Source organism: Octodon degus, unplaced genomic scaffold (genome assembly GCF_000260255.1).
Source record: "Octodon degus isolate 3935 unplaced genomic scaffold, OctDeg1.0 scaffold00026, whole genome shotgun sequence".
In the NCBI taxonomy this organism is placed as follows: Eukaryota; Metazoa; Chordata; class Mammalia; order Rodentia; family Octodontidae; genus Octodon; species Octodon degus.
The window spans coordinates 4,763,391-4,780,972 of NW_004524602.1; the positions used below are offsets into that span (position 1 = coordinate 4,763,391).

At 41.8% G+C, this 17,582-nt stretch overlaps 1 protein-coding gene across 1 annotated transcript in view; it reads right to left on the bottom strand.

Moving 5' to 3' along the window:
* Window positions 1-3,095: 3,095 nt before the first annotated feature.
* Arih1 (ariadne RBR E3 ubiquitin protein ligase 1) overlaps window positions 3,096-17,582 on the bottom strand; it is a 113,200-nt gene continuing 98,713 nt past the window's right edge. The window contains exons 9-14 of the mRNA XM_004628753.3: window positions 17,209-17,280; window positions 15,010-15,140; window positions 10,939-10,996; window positions 8,506-8,766; window positions 7,236-7,348; window positions 3,096-6,378 (exon numbers count right to left, since the gene is read on the bottom strand). Coding sequence (XP_004628810.1) covers window positions 6,294-6,378; window positions 7,236-7,348; window positions 8,506-8,766; window positions 10,939-10,996; window positions 15,010-15,140; window positions 17,209-17,280 — 720 coding nt within the window. The 3' untranslated portion in view covers window positions 3,096-6,293. The remainder of the gene's footprint in view (window positions 6,379-7,235; window positions 7,349-8,505; window positions 8,767-10,938; window positions 10,997-15,009; window positions 15,141-17,208; window positions 17,281-17,582) is intronic.

The window sequence follows — 17,582 nt, forward strand, 5'->3', positions numbered from 1 at the left end:
GAGAAAGATGGGACACTTTGTGCTTCAGGATGGGGGCCTTGCAGAATATTTAAGACAAAGCCTGCTGTTCGCCCAATCCCCATCAAGGTCAACTTGGCCAGCTGTTTTCACGGAGCTAGGAGGTGCTCTCCGTATAGCCCTCCCCCTTTACAATTCTGCTGTCATGTGCCCAAGTGGCTTCTAGGGCAGGACTTTGTTGGTATGCAGACAGAAAACTGTAGCTCTCAGAACAAAATCTAGAATCTATAAAACAAGTCTCAGCATAACCTATGGAGAATTAACTGTCTTCTAGAGGGAACTGGTTTTTGTATTTGTAATATACTCAGTTTCCGGGTTTTTTCACCCTGAAATTCGAACGTTGCAGCAAAAGGCAGGTGGTTTGAACAACTACCTGAAGCCAATATGAAGCCAACACCATTAGCTCAAAGCAAGTCTAGCCTGCCGGGAAGGGTTTAGAAATAGTAAAATCCCCATGTTTCCTTTTTAACTCACTTGAAGTTGCCAGGGTGGCTCCCAAAACTGGGACAGGGCTTAGCTTTTTTTTTTTTTTTTGCAGAACCAAAAATTGAACTCAGGCCCTTGCGCTTGCCAGGCAAGCGCTTATTCTACTGAAGCCATCTCCCCAGCCTCTTAGCTAAGTATTTTGGTTCCCCCTTAGTAATGTACATGAGGCCATCAACTATGATCTGCTTTGAACACAGAACCACCAACACTAACAATTGGCCGCTGAATTTCCAGGGCAACCTGAGGTTGATGTTTCCTAATCAATCTATACAATTCAGGAGGCGTTTTTGGTCCTAGGTAAGCATGGCGTGTTCTCCAATATGAATCATGACCAGGTGCCCTGGACGAACCAAGACACATCATGTTTCCTGCTGGCCCTCCTCAAAACCGACTTGGCAGCCATTTCCCTGAGATATGAGATCCACCTCCCAGTCCACTGGGGTGAGCACGAAGCGCCACATTTGTTCTGACAATGGGCGTCACAGACCTGCATGATTCTGTCCACTTGTGTCTGGGGAAGGTAACAACATGCAGAGCTATGAGGTCACAGGAAAACAGGAACTGTTACAGGTATCACGTACAGAGGGTGAGTTTGTAGGAAAACAATCTCATCCTGCTTTGGGAGTTTTGGGAGTTTATAGCTGTACACTTTTGCCTAAGTTAACCCTTGTGTGCTTACTACACACGTGTTGCTTCTTCGTTAGTTGCTTGGTGCCCCTGGCTTCCCAGGGTAGCACAGCTGTTCTTCTGGCATTGTTAGGGCTCTTACATATCCTGACTGGTTTGGGAGCTACTTGGCTCCTACCCTGAAGAGTTTTCAATTATGGCCCCAAAGCATATTAGTCTGAAAACTGCTTTTAAAAGCATCTCATTATTTTCTGATCCTACTGCATAGGAAAACAGTTGTCCTAAAATTAAACCACACACAACAACAACAAAAAACCCCACACATTTTCATTCTATTTTACCCCTATAGTAGGTATTATCTGACTGACTCAGGAGTGCGCACCTCTAATCAGCTATGTCATCTCGAGTAACAACCAAATCCTCAAAAGCAACATGAAAATCTGAGCCCAAGTATTTTTTTCTTTGGGAGGCGGTTACCAGGAACCGAACTCAGGACTTCACGCTTGTCCGGCAGGTGCTGCACCACTAAATTACCAACTCCAGTGTTTTTGTTTCTGAAGAAGCCAAGATCTTCCCACAAGGGTCACTGCTCATGATCTTCTTAAAAGCTCCAAGTCTCCCAGGGCCCACGCAGAGATCAAATGCCATCTGCTGTTTGCACGTTTTCCATTGTCAGCTATAAGCACACTTTAAAAGTCTGATAGCTACTTATTAGTGAGAAAACAGATCTTCCGGTAACAAGTTCCAGGAGACCACCCAAAATTCTTTATAATGAAAATAGTTAGGTCAACACCACAACTACCTGGATACATCCTGCAAAATCCAATCATGCTAAACCATTCAGCCAGTGGTCACGTGACCACCTCTACGTGTGCATGGCCTGCTAGAGTCTGCAGAAGGCCCCACTGTCCTGTTTGCGACTGGCTTTTAACCACTGTGAAAAATACAGCTGCACACTCGGCAAGATCAGCGATGATACACAGCAGTCCTCTAGCAGTAGCAGCCACAGGCATTCCCGATGCTACACAGCAGTGGACAAGACGCCACCGGAGTTAAGAACCACCCTTCCTGGTCCCGACAGGTCATTTGGAGAGCAACATGAAAACGTGATCCGAAGGCCCGGCCTAGTGCTGATCGGGCCCCACACAGGAGAGACTAAAATTCTGAGCAAGTCTCTCACCTCATGGAGCCTTCCTTTCCTCCTTCACTGCAATCTCATCAGAAGGTGTAAGCACTCAGAAGCTGAAAGTAACAAACGGACTCTCACAATTGTCCATCCAGTAAGATTAAATTGTCCTAAAATTCAGCCTCAGCTAGTATACCAATGTGAAATACCTCCACCACTGAAATCTTTACAACTCTGCTTTCACCCCTGTGGGAAATACCAGCTTGCAAATGAATAAAATACTAAACTTTTTTAAGGCTAAAATGACTTTTTAAAATCTTTAAAAAAAATTAAGATAGAAAATCCTTTAAAAAGATTAACACTCGGGGCTGGTGAGATGGCTCAGTGGTCTAAAGCACCTACTTAGAACAAGCTAAGCTAAGCAAAGCACAGGGACTGCGGTTCAATCCCCCAGCATCACATGCCAGCCAGCCCCGCCCCCTGGTGGGCTGAGCTGGCCACACACACTAAATAAACAAATAAAATAAAAAAAACTAAAAAAAAAAAAAGATTAACACTCAAAGATAGACTGAGCTTTTAATTATGTGTTATGGGTACAGCAAAGAACAGCGACCTAAATTCAGTGCTGGAGATGGAAACTAGAAAGCTTGCAGAAGGCGTCCCGAGGGCCTCATTAGCCAAGTGCTGCTGGGCGGGCCTCACTCAGTTCCCTGCAGAGAAACTGAACCAGATCTTGGCTTTTCTATTAAGCAGGAACAGTGAATAAGGCACATAATATAGGTGGCTAATCACCTATGCGTCACTGTTTGCAACTATAAAAATAAACATAAGTAACTAATGCAATAACAAAATAAAAGTTTATTTTATTAGAATTAGGAATGTTCTTTCCCTCTGGGCAACCTGAACAGTCCAGTTACAATGAAAATCTAACAACAGTTATTTCCACAGCACAGGGTGCTCTATGCACAAAATTACAGGGTTAGGAGCATTTACCCAATTTACCAATCTGATTGTCTCACCAACCCACCCCATCCCATCCCCAAGTGCTCTATACCGGGATATGTAGCTATATATGAATTTGTCACATTACCTCCTCTTCTCTCTGGTACTAGATTTGAATTCCTAGCCATGGCTGAATCATACACTACACTGTAGATTCAGCCATTTCAAATCAAGTCAGTCTCGGATCTGCTGGATATGTGTGTATGTATACACGTGTTATTTAATATATTTATTTAAACACACATAAAACCGTACAGTCTGGGTGGCAGCAAATTACACAAAATTTAGTCTGATACGCTACTCCATTTCACCACTATGGTTAGTGTCCTGAGCTTTGGATCAAGATTTTATTGTAAGTCACTGAAAGTCCACCTGCTGCTCAGTGAGTTGTTTGGGTGAAGCATGCATTTCCAGAGACGATGCCACTGACCTCAAAGACACGGAGACCCTTGTGCTGACATGGAACCCTCTGACAGACTCAGGCAGGTATAACAGGGAAGCTGTCGTATAATATGGCTTGCCTAGCCCAGCTGGGGGCACTGAAGCTACTAACAAGAGCAGTTAGCTCTGGGAATCCTGTCCAATACAAGGATCTAGTAAAAGCTTGGAAGTAGAAAAGGCCAGTTTCACCTTGTCATACCAAGCAGCAAATGCACCCAACAACTGCAGTGTCCTCAGGTAGTAAGCTGACACTGGAACTAGAAAGCAGCTCTAAAAATGACTGCTGCTCCGTGGGCAGGGGGTGTGAGTAAGTGCACATTGCTCTTGGAGGCCTGGCACAGAGGAGCACAGGGGAGGAAGAGTGACACTCAGACCCGGACGCTGCTGAGTTAACTGGGAAGATGGCGGAAACCCACCACACATACATGAAGCATTTGGAGGGAGCCACGTACGTCTATGCAGCAACTCTGGGCTGCTCTTCAAAGTTACCAGGGAAAGGAACTTCTTCAAGCTTTCCTTAAAAAAAATTTCCTTAGTCTTCATAAATGTTGTTTAAGACCGATGCAGTTAAGAGTAAAGGTCAAGTAGGATGATAGGGGAGGGAGGGAGGAAGAGGAGTGTGGAAGAAGCAGACACTTGAGTTCAGATTTTCACCTGAGGTGGCAAGAAAGGGAAGAACAAGGTACAGGTAAAGTCGATCCTAAAGCGCCAAGTGGTTTAGGAAGCAGCATAATATACTCAGCAAACATTCACTGGTTTTCGATGGGAAAAGAACAGTTGCAAGTACATCTCATGTAACAACCTTTTCTAAAAGGAAAAGTAGGGTTGATTCCGCAAAGCCTAACTTAGGCAAAAGGCCAGAGGAAAGTGAGCACACTTCCCAATGGTGTAGTAAGATGTACAGTGCAGGAGCAGACGAGGCTGCCTCGTGTGTGGTAAGCACGCGCTAGGCACAAGACGTTGAAAGGAAGACAAAGAGGTCTTCAGCCCAAACTGCCGTTTCATATCCAGACCTCTTAATCTAGTTGCCTAGTTCATGCTACACACTTGTATAAAACTGACACACTTAGGGATGCTGACCTGTTGAAAAACACAGCCAGAATGGCCTAAACAGGTATATAGGTAATAAAATCACCACCACCCTTTACTTTTAACATAGCTCTTAGTAGAAAGGTCATAAAAAATGAACGTCAGAGCTAAAATGCAGGATTAACTCTCCTCTCTGCTGACAACAGAAAAGAAGCAGATGCAGTGATTCCTATGTAAATGCCCTGGATGGGATCATTTCCTAGTGGTGTTTGCCTTCAAACTGAGCCCACAGCGACACACACAAGCCATTCCAGTATCTGCCGTCTTCAATTCACAATCTGAGACTGAAGCGAATGGCTATTATACTGAAAGCAAAATCACTCGATTTGACACCCTATCATAGAGAAGGGTAAGAGACGGGCCATAACTGAAATCTTACTAAGAGGCTCAAAGCAGCAATTAAGGAAAAACAAAACAGGAAAAGAAACTGTGAGACACTTCCTCTGGATGTGACAGGAGCCCCGGAAGCCTACTGCTACGTGCATGACCCGGGCACCTGAGGTCGGGAGAGGCCTGAGACCATGGAGGGCAGCAGGCTGGGCACAAGACCATTCGTGAACTACAGTCACAAAATCCTGGTGCCATCCTTACCAGGCCATGGCACTTAGAACTTGACCTACGGTTCCTGATCAAGAGCTGGGGATTCAAGGCATCAGGGCCATGGCCAGCAAACGACAGAAACCCAACTCAGAACCGGCAGAGGAACCTCAAGAAAGGAAAAACTAAGAGCTCTAGTAAGGTCTTCCAGAGGTGCTAAACACACATTTTTATCCCAACCCCAACCCTGGAAAGAAAGCAAACTGAAAGAAAATGCACAGCAAATAGACATAATCTTGAAGATTTTTAAAGAATAAATATTTTTTGTAATTAAACATTATGCAAACACGTGCCACGCTTGCTTTGTCCATGCATATGCGCTATATACAATTTTGAAAAATACTGTGTTGTCCTCTTGTTTTAAAAGTCATATACAAAGTTTTTGTCGTTGATGTTTTTCCTCATGTGTGTGTTGTTCCATCCTCTTTCTGCCTATCCCCTTCCCCATCTCAAGAATTTTGACCTGGGGCATCTGTGTATGCGTGTTCCTATGTGTGAGGGGAGGGGAAGAGGTCCTTTACCAAAGTACAACAAATGGCTGGCTTGACATGAAGAGCAGGGTCGAGGAGCTATGTGGAATTTTAACTGTACTACACGCAGAAAGAAAAAGAAAAAGGAGTCAGCTCTGAGAATGAAGCTACGTTACAAGTTGAAGTTGGGAGGGCTTCGGTGTGTCTGTCACACTTGTTGGCGGCCTGGAATACTGTTGTACAACGGTTTGTCTACCTTTTTATTACAATATAATTTACTTAAACTTTCTGTCAACAAAACAGAATCCTGGAACTACAGACCAGCAGTGTCAGAACAGGCTTAGCGCCTCCTTGTTGTGTTTGTGTTTGTTTTGTTTTAATTGCATGAGCACTCCAGATGGTACAGTTTTCAGAGTTCATTTTATGCAGGGCCGTTCTCAGTCCTCAATGTACTCCCACAGATCTTTTTCATAGCCTTCATGCACGTGCTGTAATAAAACCCTTCGTCGACTCTCACAGTATCTGAAATCAGAGGCAAGAAAAGTATTTCAGTCCTCCACTAAATAAAAAAGTTACTTTAAAGAAAAAAAAAAGGGGCAATCTTACAGTTTATCCAGACTTGGAACCAAGTACCTGATCCCTTTTTTTTTTTCCTTCCCAAGTCAGGATCTTTCTATATATTCCAGGATGGCCCCTTTTCACTGTATAGCCCTGGAAGGCTTCAAACTACAGCATTTTGGCCTCAGCCTAAGCATTACAATTACAGTTGTGTGTCATTACTCATCAAGCACCAATTCTTTTTTTTTTTTTTTTTTTTTGCTCCGAATGCCTTCAGGGCAGGTTTGGCTGGCTTGAGTTGTAGGATCGAAGCAGAGCAACCTGAGCCTGACTGCTTGGTTGAAGCAGCCACTTAAAGAACTGAGCTAAGGGGCAGGCCCCCCCAAGCACCTATTTTTAATAGGTAAATTTTCAAGTCAAAATACCCAAACATAAACTGCTTCTAGTGATACAGGAGTATTCTTCTGAAAGCATCGATCCCTGGTCCTAGAAATAAATTTTAGGGCCATAAAATATTACAAGTTCTGATGAACACTAAGTCTCAGAAGCTGATTCAATCTTACAGACCGAATTGCAGAAAGTGGTGCTGTCGAGATAGCTCAGTGGATGAAAGCACCTGCTTAAGACAAGCGCAGGGACTGCGGGCTGATCCCCGGCACCATATGCCAAGCCAGCCCTGCCCCAAGGGCAGGCTGAGCCAGTGCACGCCTGTAATCCCAGGATGAAAACAGGAGGATCACTACAAGTCCCAGCTGCGTAGTGAGACCTTGTACCAAAAACACTTAAAAAACAAAACAAAATAAACAAACAAAAAAACTCACCTGTACTTATCTTGTACTTTCTGCTTTATATCCTGCAGAGAATCTTGGGAAATATCTCGTTCAAGGTAGCCTGAAAGCACCTCTGTGGCATTCTCTAGATCTGCTTGGTTATTCTGCACAAAACAAAGTTATATATGTATTTTTTTTTTAACAGTATATTGTGGCACTGAAACAAAAGTAGAAAATAAATCAATATTGCTAGTTTATTGACTACGAGCTATTCTCAACATGGGCATCCTAATTTTTGTCAGTGGTTTAATATTTTTTGTAAACTTTTTTTCCTGTCTTTTACTAGTGAAACCTGTCCTCCCTTATCTAGATTAATTTTTAAACTTTTAAACAAAGATCCATCCAGTATCTTTGGATAGACAGCAAGAACAAAGATCTAGAGAGCTATTATTTGATAAAAACTCAAAAGGAAACCTGAAGAAAACATAGAAGCTTATTCTTGGTCACATCTGGCTGTAGCTGTTCCATAAACCTGAATATATACTACTACAGAAAACGCGAAAGGCAGTTCAGGTAGTGCTGCTGCTGTCTCATAAGGATAGTTCTCTACACTTTACTCATCTAAATCCCCATCTCCAGGTCAGACCTATATTCTACTCATTTATGAGCCATCAATATTTCAGGTATCCTTTTGGTCATTATTCTAGCAAAAGCTGTTAATTTGTCCAAATCAAAGCTTTCCCTGGGGACTAGATAAGTAATTTACATGAATTAGGTTATTTAAACTTAATATTGTTGAAAGGTAATACACATACTTTAAAATGGAGAAATAAGCAGTTAAGTAACTAGCTTAACAGACTCAACAGAGCTACCCACCAGTTTTTTAAGTTTGGTGGTTTAGTAAAAGAAATGAAAAAAAATTTTTTTTTCTTTTTCTTTTTTGGCAGGACCGGGGATTGAACAGATCAGACCCTTGTGCTTGCCAGGGAAGCACTTATTCTAGTGAGCTATCTCCCCGGCCCCAATTTTTTTTTTTTTGGAACTGGGAATTGAACTCAGGCCCTTGCACCTGCCAAGCAAGCGCTTATTCTACTGAGCCATCTCCCCGGCCCCAATTTTTTTATTTTTAAGAAATGGAAATTTTTGTATTAAATTTATATTATATTTGATGTTTATACATTCGCTTTCCTTTCTTTCTACCCATATTTTCTGAATAGATGAGACTATTCAAGTCTCGGTATATTTTTATGTGTCAAAGGCCAAATGGCCCTATGACCTATGAGACAAGATGGGCCTTTTCCCACCCAGGAACTGTTCCTACCTCAAAGATAATGGACTGGTTATTCTTTTTGAGGTAGAAAGCGAAGACGTAAGTGTACATTAGTGTGGCACGGCACTGGCAGAGGACATCGACTGCTTTCTTCAGGAACTGCACCTCAATCCAGGACATATTGTGCTGCTGCATCTCCTCCATTTTCTGCTTCACTTGAGCATACAGTTTGTGCTCGAAGCGCAGACTCTGCATGTGATTCATATAGCGATTACAGTAGAACAGGTACCTCTGCAGGGCTGCCCTGGATCGCTGACCAATTGGGAAAAATAAAGATCATATAATGAAAATAGATATAATATACAAGAGCTGGTATCAAATTAAATCATGAGGTACACCTCACCCGTTTGGGCCAAAACAACTTACCAAGACTGCCTCAGATTAAAAAATAAAAAAGGCGGTGAGGATATAGCTCATTGTGAAGGACCTCTCCCTAATACTGGGGTGAGTGTGTGTGTGGGAGGTGTCTTAGCATAAGTACATGTTTCCAAAGCACTGAATGATACCACCTAGGACCTTTCTGTGCGACAAACATATAGTACTCTCTCCACTGCAACTTTCAGGAAGCACTAGAGCATGGGAATGGTGATGATGGGAAGGCAGGTAAGCATACAGTGGGAGCTCTATTCCTGCAGATGTGGCTCATCAAAGGGAGTAATAAGGAAGTCTTTACTGTACTCCAAGATCAGAACATTGCAGGGATTTTTTTTGGGGGGGGTAGGGGTGAGTGAGGGTGGGTATTGGGAAAGGGTCTCATTATATAGCTCAGGCCTTGAACTATGATGGCCCTGAACTCGTGGTGATCCTCCTGCCTCAGCCTCACAAGTGCTAGAACTAAAGGCACCTGACACATCTCATAGTTTAGTCTAACACATGTGAACCTGAGAAAATATAATATGTCCTATCTTCTAAAATGTAAGTATTAAAAACTTGCCTAAAAGCTATGCACAACAATCCACCTTCTCCGAAGATCTCAGAAAAGACTGCCATCAGCACCCAATGAAGACCAAATAAAATCAGGAATGACCAAGTACTTTCTCTGCTATAGCTGTGGGTTAAGTATGGTTCGTCTTCTGCAGAAACTCACGCAGAAGCCTAATCTTGTCAGTGTGATGATAATGAAGCTGCAGAGTCTTTAAACTGGCAAGTACTAGGGCTGGGGAGATGGCTCAGTGGAATTAGCGCTTCCCTGGAAAGAGCAAGGACCTGAGTTCAATTCCCAGTTCTACCAAAAAAAAAAAAAAGTTTAATGGGCTGGTGAGATGGCTCAGTGGTCTAAAGCACCTACTTAGAACAAGCTTAGCAAAGCACAGGGACCGCGGTTCAATCCCCCAGCACTACATGCCAGCCAGCCCCGCCCCCAGGCGGGCTGAGCTAGCCACACACAAAAATAAATAAATAAATTAATTTAAAAAAAAACCAAACTGGCAAGTACTATGCCAAATGTGATTACTATGTATATGTAAAATGTACCAATAAAATCTAATGTAAAAAAAAAAAAAAAAAGACAAGTACTATTTTTGGCTAGATCTATCTAGACTTCTCTTACAATAGGTAACATAAAAAATCCACTGTGAAAATTAGGAAAAACATAAGGCATTCAAAAATGTATGGCTTTTTTTTTCTTTAGTAGGATTTCAAACAACCATGCTACAGTTGTGAAATGCCTAAAACTGGTATCATACAATCTTACTTTATAGGGCTAGTGAGAAAAGGTGATACATGAATGCAACAATAAAAATTGGGGCAACTCAAATCATAAAACACTATACAAATGAATACTGGATACAGCTAAAAAACAGCAAATGTAAGAGAACAAGAGATCATGACTGTGTTGTAGTAATACTAACTTTCAAATAATCAGCCACAAAGCAGTCTATCAATAGTAATTTCAGCAAAAAACTATCTGTCAAATTAAATCAATGCTCACTTTCCAGGGATCATGTAGTTCTCTTTGGTTACACAGTGTACAACAGCTTAAGTTTATAGCTAGTTTTGCATTTGTATAGTAAACCAGGTTTTTGATTATCTGAGTTTCAGTAACATGACTCAATTAAAAACACAAATAAAAGAGTGTTCTTTTTTTAAAATTTTTTTTTTTTTTGTGTGTGTGTGTGTGTGTGGCCAGCTCAGCCCACCAGGGGGCAGGGCTGGCTGGCATGTGGTGCTGGGGGATTAAACCACGGTCCCTGTGCTTTGCTAAGCTTGTTCTAAGTAGGTGCTTTAGACCACTGATCCATCTCACCAGCCCTAAAAGAGTGTTCTTAACAAGCATTTTTAGTAAAATTTACTAAGTGCATAAAGAGGCCCGGCAGCTACTGAGTGTGCATCTGTAACCCCTGCAGAGCTCCACCAGCTTGCCCATTCCCTAGGAACACACACCACACGGTCCAATGCGCTGCTGCCCTGCACACGCGTGCTCACCTCCTGTGCGTCTCTTGCTGCCTTGGCGTCGTCCTCATTGTAGCGGTTACAGTTGTACCTAAAAGCAAATTAAGATTTCATAAAGCCGTAATCAATGAAAAGAACATGCCATGGCGTTTTTATGGCGGAATGAGAAATTGAACTCAGGGCCTTGCGCTTGCCAGGGAAGCGCTATTCTACTGAGCCATCTCCCTGGCCCCGAGCCACAGGTTTTGAACCAAGATTCAGATATTATCTAAAACCAACATTCCCTTTAATAACAGATAACATTCCTCACTGGATGAGTTTTATCTGTTAATAGAGCATTCCTTTTAGTGTACTCCACATCAGTTCCCTTATAATCATTGGAAAATACTATCATTACAGTACTTTCATTGACAATCCATAGTCCCTAAGTCTTTATTATTTTTTATTTTTTTAAAAATAACAGGGTCTCACTATGTATTCCAGGCAGCTCTTGAAAACTTACTATGTAGCCCAGGCCAGCCTAAAACTTGCAGCAAACCACCTGCCTCACCCTCCTAAGCCCTGGAATTGTACATGTGTGTCACAACTCAGTCTCTCCCATCCCCACCCCCCAGTACTGGGGATAGAATTCTGGACCTTATACTTGCTAGGCAGGTGCTTATGCCACTGAGCTATCTCCCCAGCCCACAACTCAGTTTTTAAAACATTTTAAAGTATCTTTTATTTGGTACAGGGTCTGGCTATGCAGCTCAGCCTCGGAGTGATACTCCTGTCCCAGCCTCCCCAACAGTGGGATTATAGGCATGCACCATCACACCTGGTGTCTGGCACGGCACACCTGGGGTTCTTTGGCTGGCATGGCACATAGTACCAGGGATCAAACCTGAGTCTTTGTGTTTGGCAGGCAGGTGCTTAAGATTGCCAAGCTATCTCTCCAGTGCTGTTTTTGAAGAACAAGATCCTTTAAATTCTAGGCCGTCAGGGCCAAGGAGATAGCTCAGGGGCACTGCACCTGCCTGGCAAACACATGGTCCTGGGTTTGATTCTCAGTGGGAGGGAAAAAAAAAATAGCCCTTACCTGATCTGTTCCTTTATTCAGCAAATAGATAGAAGAGTTGACAACCTACTTTGCAATAGCAGATATGCTACATGCTTTACAAATTATTACAATTTGTCAATGAAAAGTGAATGATTGTCAGAATGAGAGGGAGGAAGGATGCATGCCCAGAGAAGTCAGCTCAGAGTGGAGTCAACTACAACTGGCACTTTTTGTTCCAGTTACTATTTCTTGTATAGTACCCTAAACTCTGGGAGCAGCTATTTATCAAGTGCTTGCTATATACCATGCATTTGCCAAGGACTTTAAATGTAGTGTACTATTACATGTACAATAATCCCCTCAAACACCTTCTAAAACATGTACTCTTATCTCTGAACTGATGCTTGTCATCAATTGAGGTGTGTGTTCCTAACCAATGAGTACATGATACTGCCCCATGCTATTGCCATGCCTTCAGAATCTGTTAGCAGCCATGCTTATGGAGCTAAATGCATTTTATTTGGCTTTAAACCCACCATCCCCTTCTAAAAGATTTTTCAATTTAACTAAACAAAGCGAGTAAATGTACAACCCCATGTAAATTTTCCCACCTATACTCATTGCTGAGTCCACGTGGTTCGGACACAGCTTGTGGAATCAAATTACAAATTTTGGAAATCCAGGATTACGTTTCATCTGCTTACAGTCTTTTCAACTTCATTCCTTTCCATCAATACTCAGCAATAACAAATAACGGGTGTATTCATTTTAATGACGTCATTTTAATGTTCTTGAAGTAACATAACAATTCACCTGGATCAGGACATTTAATATTATTATTCCCCCTCTAAGATTATAATCCTCTCAGGGAATACAGTTTTACTACACCTTGTCAAAAACCACCGTATGTGACATACTGATAAACAAGCTCACCTTTACTTTATCAACATTATGTATTTTAAGACTAGGAAAGCAAGTACTTATGATTCACCTGAGCCTCTGACTGAACTGACAAGTGCTACTTAGAATGTGGAGGTCACCCTAATAAGGTATTTTATTAGTTTTTTTTTTTTTTTTTTTTTTTTTTTTTTTTGGGGGGGGGGTGGCGGTGTGCAGTAGGGCCTCACAGATTTTAGGCAAGTGGTTTAACAGAGCTACATGGCTAGCCCTGACTGGCTCTTGCTGAACTGCCCCTCTGAGAACTTGTGAGCTCGTGGCCTCAGCCCCCCTAGTAGCAGGGATTACAGGCATTCTCCAGGACACCTGGCATGAGGTATAGTATTTCAAAATATAAGAAGAAGGGCCGGGAAGAGAGCTCAGTGGCACAAGTGCCTGCCTGGCAAGTGCAAGCTCCCAAGTTCAATCCTTGGGGCCCAAAATAAATAAATAGAAAATATAATAAAACATTGCTGTGCCGGCCCTGCCCCCGGGGTGTGCTGAGACTGCAAATGAGACTGGGCATAGTAATGCGCACCTGTAATCCCAGCACATGGGAGGCTGAAAATTGAAGAAATGTAGTGAGACCCTGTAGACCCAGCAGCAAATGCATGAAAGAGAGAGAGAGAGAGAGAGAGAGAGAGAGAGAGAGAGAGAGAGAGAAAAGGAAAAAGGAAAAGGAAGAAAGAAAGAGCAAGCAAGCATCATGATTCACTAGTAAAGGCAGTGTGCATAAAGGCTAGACACTAGCCACACTTTGGCATCCCAGCCTGGCCCATGCCATTATTCATTCTTTCTATGTCCATCTTTTGTTCTGTACAATGCTCAGGTGTCAGTGCAGTCAATGAAAAGCTGGTTCTAATCAGAGGTGTCACTACACAAATATACACTTATCTACCTCTTCTCTTCCTACCTGTGTTCCCTCCTCGGCACCAGGCTTGTTTATAAAAAGCATGGAGTACGCTTAGGTGCTGGGAAGAGTCTTCGTCCTCTAGTTCAGTGGTGGTGAACCCTTTAGGGCCTTCAATGGTACAAACAGCCCATGGCTGCACGCATGTCACAGGTTGCCATCACTGTTCTAGTATGTCCTAAAAACTACAGAACTATCTGGATAAACCCCAAATATCCTCTCCTTCATTCTCAAAATGGCACAATACCTGACTTCCAAACAGTTTTCAACTGGCACAGAATTTCAGAAGTATTCCATTACTATTCTTCTACTCACTACAATTTATGAAAGTTCCAATGAAATTAAAATGAAAGACTCAATGTGATCTCAAGTTCACATCTCCCTTTAAACTGGAATTTCCTCTCTATGGAGTGCCAAAATTATAAGAAAATGCATGTAAAGCACACAATACAGAACATAATCATTTAACAATTCTAACCATATCACTCCTATTAAAAAACCTTAAAGGGGCCAGGGAGATGGTTCAGTGGAATAAGCGCTTCCCTGGCAAGTGCAAGGGCCCGAGTTCAATCCCTGGTTCCACCAAAAAAAAAAAAAAAAAAAAAAGAACCTTAACGATGCTATCCAAACTATTTTAGATACTTGTCTGTTTCCTAACTTTTTTCCTGTGTCCTACAATTTTTTTAAAAAATGTATTTAGTACAGGGTCTACAGGGTCTCACTACACAGATTGGACTCATAGTGTGCCTCCTGCTTTCAGCCTCCCAAGTACTGGGATTACAGGCCTGCGCCACCACATCCAGTCTTAATTGCCGTCTCAGCACACCCTAGGGGCAGGGCAGGGCCGGCATGGCATGCCAGAGATCAAACCTGGTCCTTGGGTCTGCCTAAGCAGGTGCTTTAATCCGCTAAGGTATTTGGCTGGCCCAGGGGGCCACAATTTTATATGCCAACAGGACAGGCAGGTAATACAAATTAGTAAATTTTAATCCCTCCCTGTGGATGGCCTACATATACTTCTGTGGTTTTTCTTTTTTTTTTTTTTTGTACTCAGAATTGAGCTCAGGACCACATGCTTGCCAGGCAGGGGCTGTGCCACTGAGCTAATATTTTTATCTCCTTAGTTGGATAGAAATGTCACAGAGATACCAATATCCCTCATAGCATGTATTACACACCACATCTTATGTGAACATATTCTTTCATTCCTCCAACCTACCAGGCAGATCCATGTGGTTCCCAAGGGCCAAGACACACCCAGCAAAACTCTGCTTTACAGTTCTGGTTACGACAGACCATGTGATTACAACCGCCATCCTTCTCAATTGTGACATGGCATTTGGGACATTCCTATGAAGAGAAACTATAAAGTTGGTGTCAATGCTACACTAGGTTGTATTACTACCAATGAAGAGAAACCAGTTGTAGATTTGACTTATTTATTATAGTGGATACATGTAAAGCATTTAGAACAATGTCAAACGTTTAATAAATATTAAAAATTAATTGTTAACATTATTACTGGGTTTGCTTTTTTGTTTAGTTTGGTTTTTTAAACGTATTTGGCATAGAGTCTCACTATGCAGCTTGGACTTGTAGTGCTCCTCCTGTTTTCAGCCTCCCCCCCCCCCCCACTGGGATTACAGGCCTGCACAACCACACCTAGTCTCAGTGGTCAATTCAGTGCACCTGGGGTTGGGGCTGGTGCAGCATGTAGTGCCCAGGATCAAACCTGGTTTCTGAGCTTGCGTAAGCAGGAGCTTAGTCCACTGAGCTATCTCCCCGACCCTGGCTAAGATATTCTTATAAAACAGCATCAGAAGCAACTAATTCCTTTTTTCTCCCCAAATTTTATTTGTGTGTGTGTGTGTGTGTGTGTGTGTGTGTGTGTGTGTGGCCAGCTCAGCCCACCAGGGGGTGGGGCTGGCTGACATATGGTGCTGGGGGATTGAACTGTGGTCCCTGTGCTTTGCTAAACTTGTTCTAAGTAGGTGCTTTAGACCACTGAGCCATCTCACCAGCCCAGAAGCAACTAATTCCCGATATAAAGTATATTATGATGTCTACAATGCTTTTAATGATTAGAGAAAGCACAAAAGTGTTACTTTCTAATCGCATTTCTTAATGTTTCAGGCATTTCTTATATGTGACAGAATTCCCTTCACTGCCGATATTTTCTGAGAAACATATACTTATGTCTTACACGCAACAAAATGGAATAACTAGTATTACCCAGAAAACTCAGCATTCTTTAAAGCTGAGTTAAAACATCATATGTAAAGAAAGAATATACTAAGAAGGAACAGTTCATTATCTTCCTATTCATTACCCACACGGCTCATTATGTGCATAACACAGAATTAAATGTAGGATAGGCATTTATATAATTTTCTATTAAGAAACTGTGTTGGGGCTGGTGAGATGGCTCAGTGGTCTAAAGCACCTACTTAGAACAAGCTAAGCAAAGCACAGGGACCGAGGTTCAATCCCCCAGCACCACATGCCAGCCAGCCCCGCCCCCCCTGGTGGGCTGAGCTGGCCACACACAATAAATAAATAAATAAATAAATAAATAAATAAATAAATAGAAACTGTGTACAGGACCAGGGACATAGCTCAGTAGAATAAGCGCTTGCCTGGCAAGTGCAAGGTCCTGAGTTCAATCCCTGGTACCACAAAAAAAAAAAGAAAAAAAAGAAAAAAGAAACTGTATACCATTGGGATTGCTTATTGCTTAGTAAGAGAAAAGGGGTGCTCCAAATTACTTCCACTTGTAAGACTTTGAAGGAAGTGGTTCATGGTAATATAGAATGAATTTTAGTATCATGAACAATGTATTACAAAAGAAAATACTAAAAACAAAACAAAAAACCAGGAAGCCACAAGATAAACAATATTACCCAAAAATACCTATTTTTCAGTCTCATCTCTTAGTCATATTTTAAAAGTTAACACAAAGTAGACTTAGAGAATTTAAGAATACATCAATAACAAAACTTCATAGCTGCCCAATTATTCTACTCAAATCCTGTCCCAAAAGAACAATTATGAAAAACTAAAACTCAAGAGGATTTAAGGCAAATATGTAAATTACCTTAAAAGAACTAAGGTGGACACTCACATTTGAATACTAAAAGGTAATCAAAAAAGACTAGAAAGTTTTTCTAAATAGGAAACAGACTTTTACAATACAAGACAAACTGAAGCATAGTACTGTGTATACTGCAGTACTGTGCTCAGTATTCTTAAATAAATTAAAACACTAAAGGAAAATTATGAATGAGCAATTATTCTGAGGAAGAATGAAAAAAGAACAGAGAATAGTAACACAATGTCCCTAACTTTCTAAATATTTTGCCAATGGTAATTCATCTAACTTTACCAGCTTCATTATGTAGTTACTGAAGAAAATACCAACCTTGGTGTTGGCTGCAATCCAATTGGAGGTTTCGCTGTCATCATCACACTTTTTAATCCACTTCTTTAACCACTGTTTGACAACAACAACCATAGTTTAACAAAGGTTTTAAAAGGCTAGCAAATTATCTCAACATTCAGTTACAGCTGAACTTAACTGCAAAAGCCAAAGTGAACTGATTTTCTCTTGAATGATAGAAATCTAATCGCAATATCTACTATACATAATATCAACAAAAGAAGGGTTTTCTCTGGCTGAAGCTGAGTTGGGAGTCTTGAAGTTGAAAAGAAGCTGACATGTTATTTCCATACTAACAAAGACTGCCCTGACTGACAGGGTGCCTTAACAGCGGTCATCCTAACAGTAATCAGAAG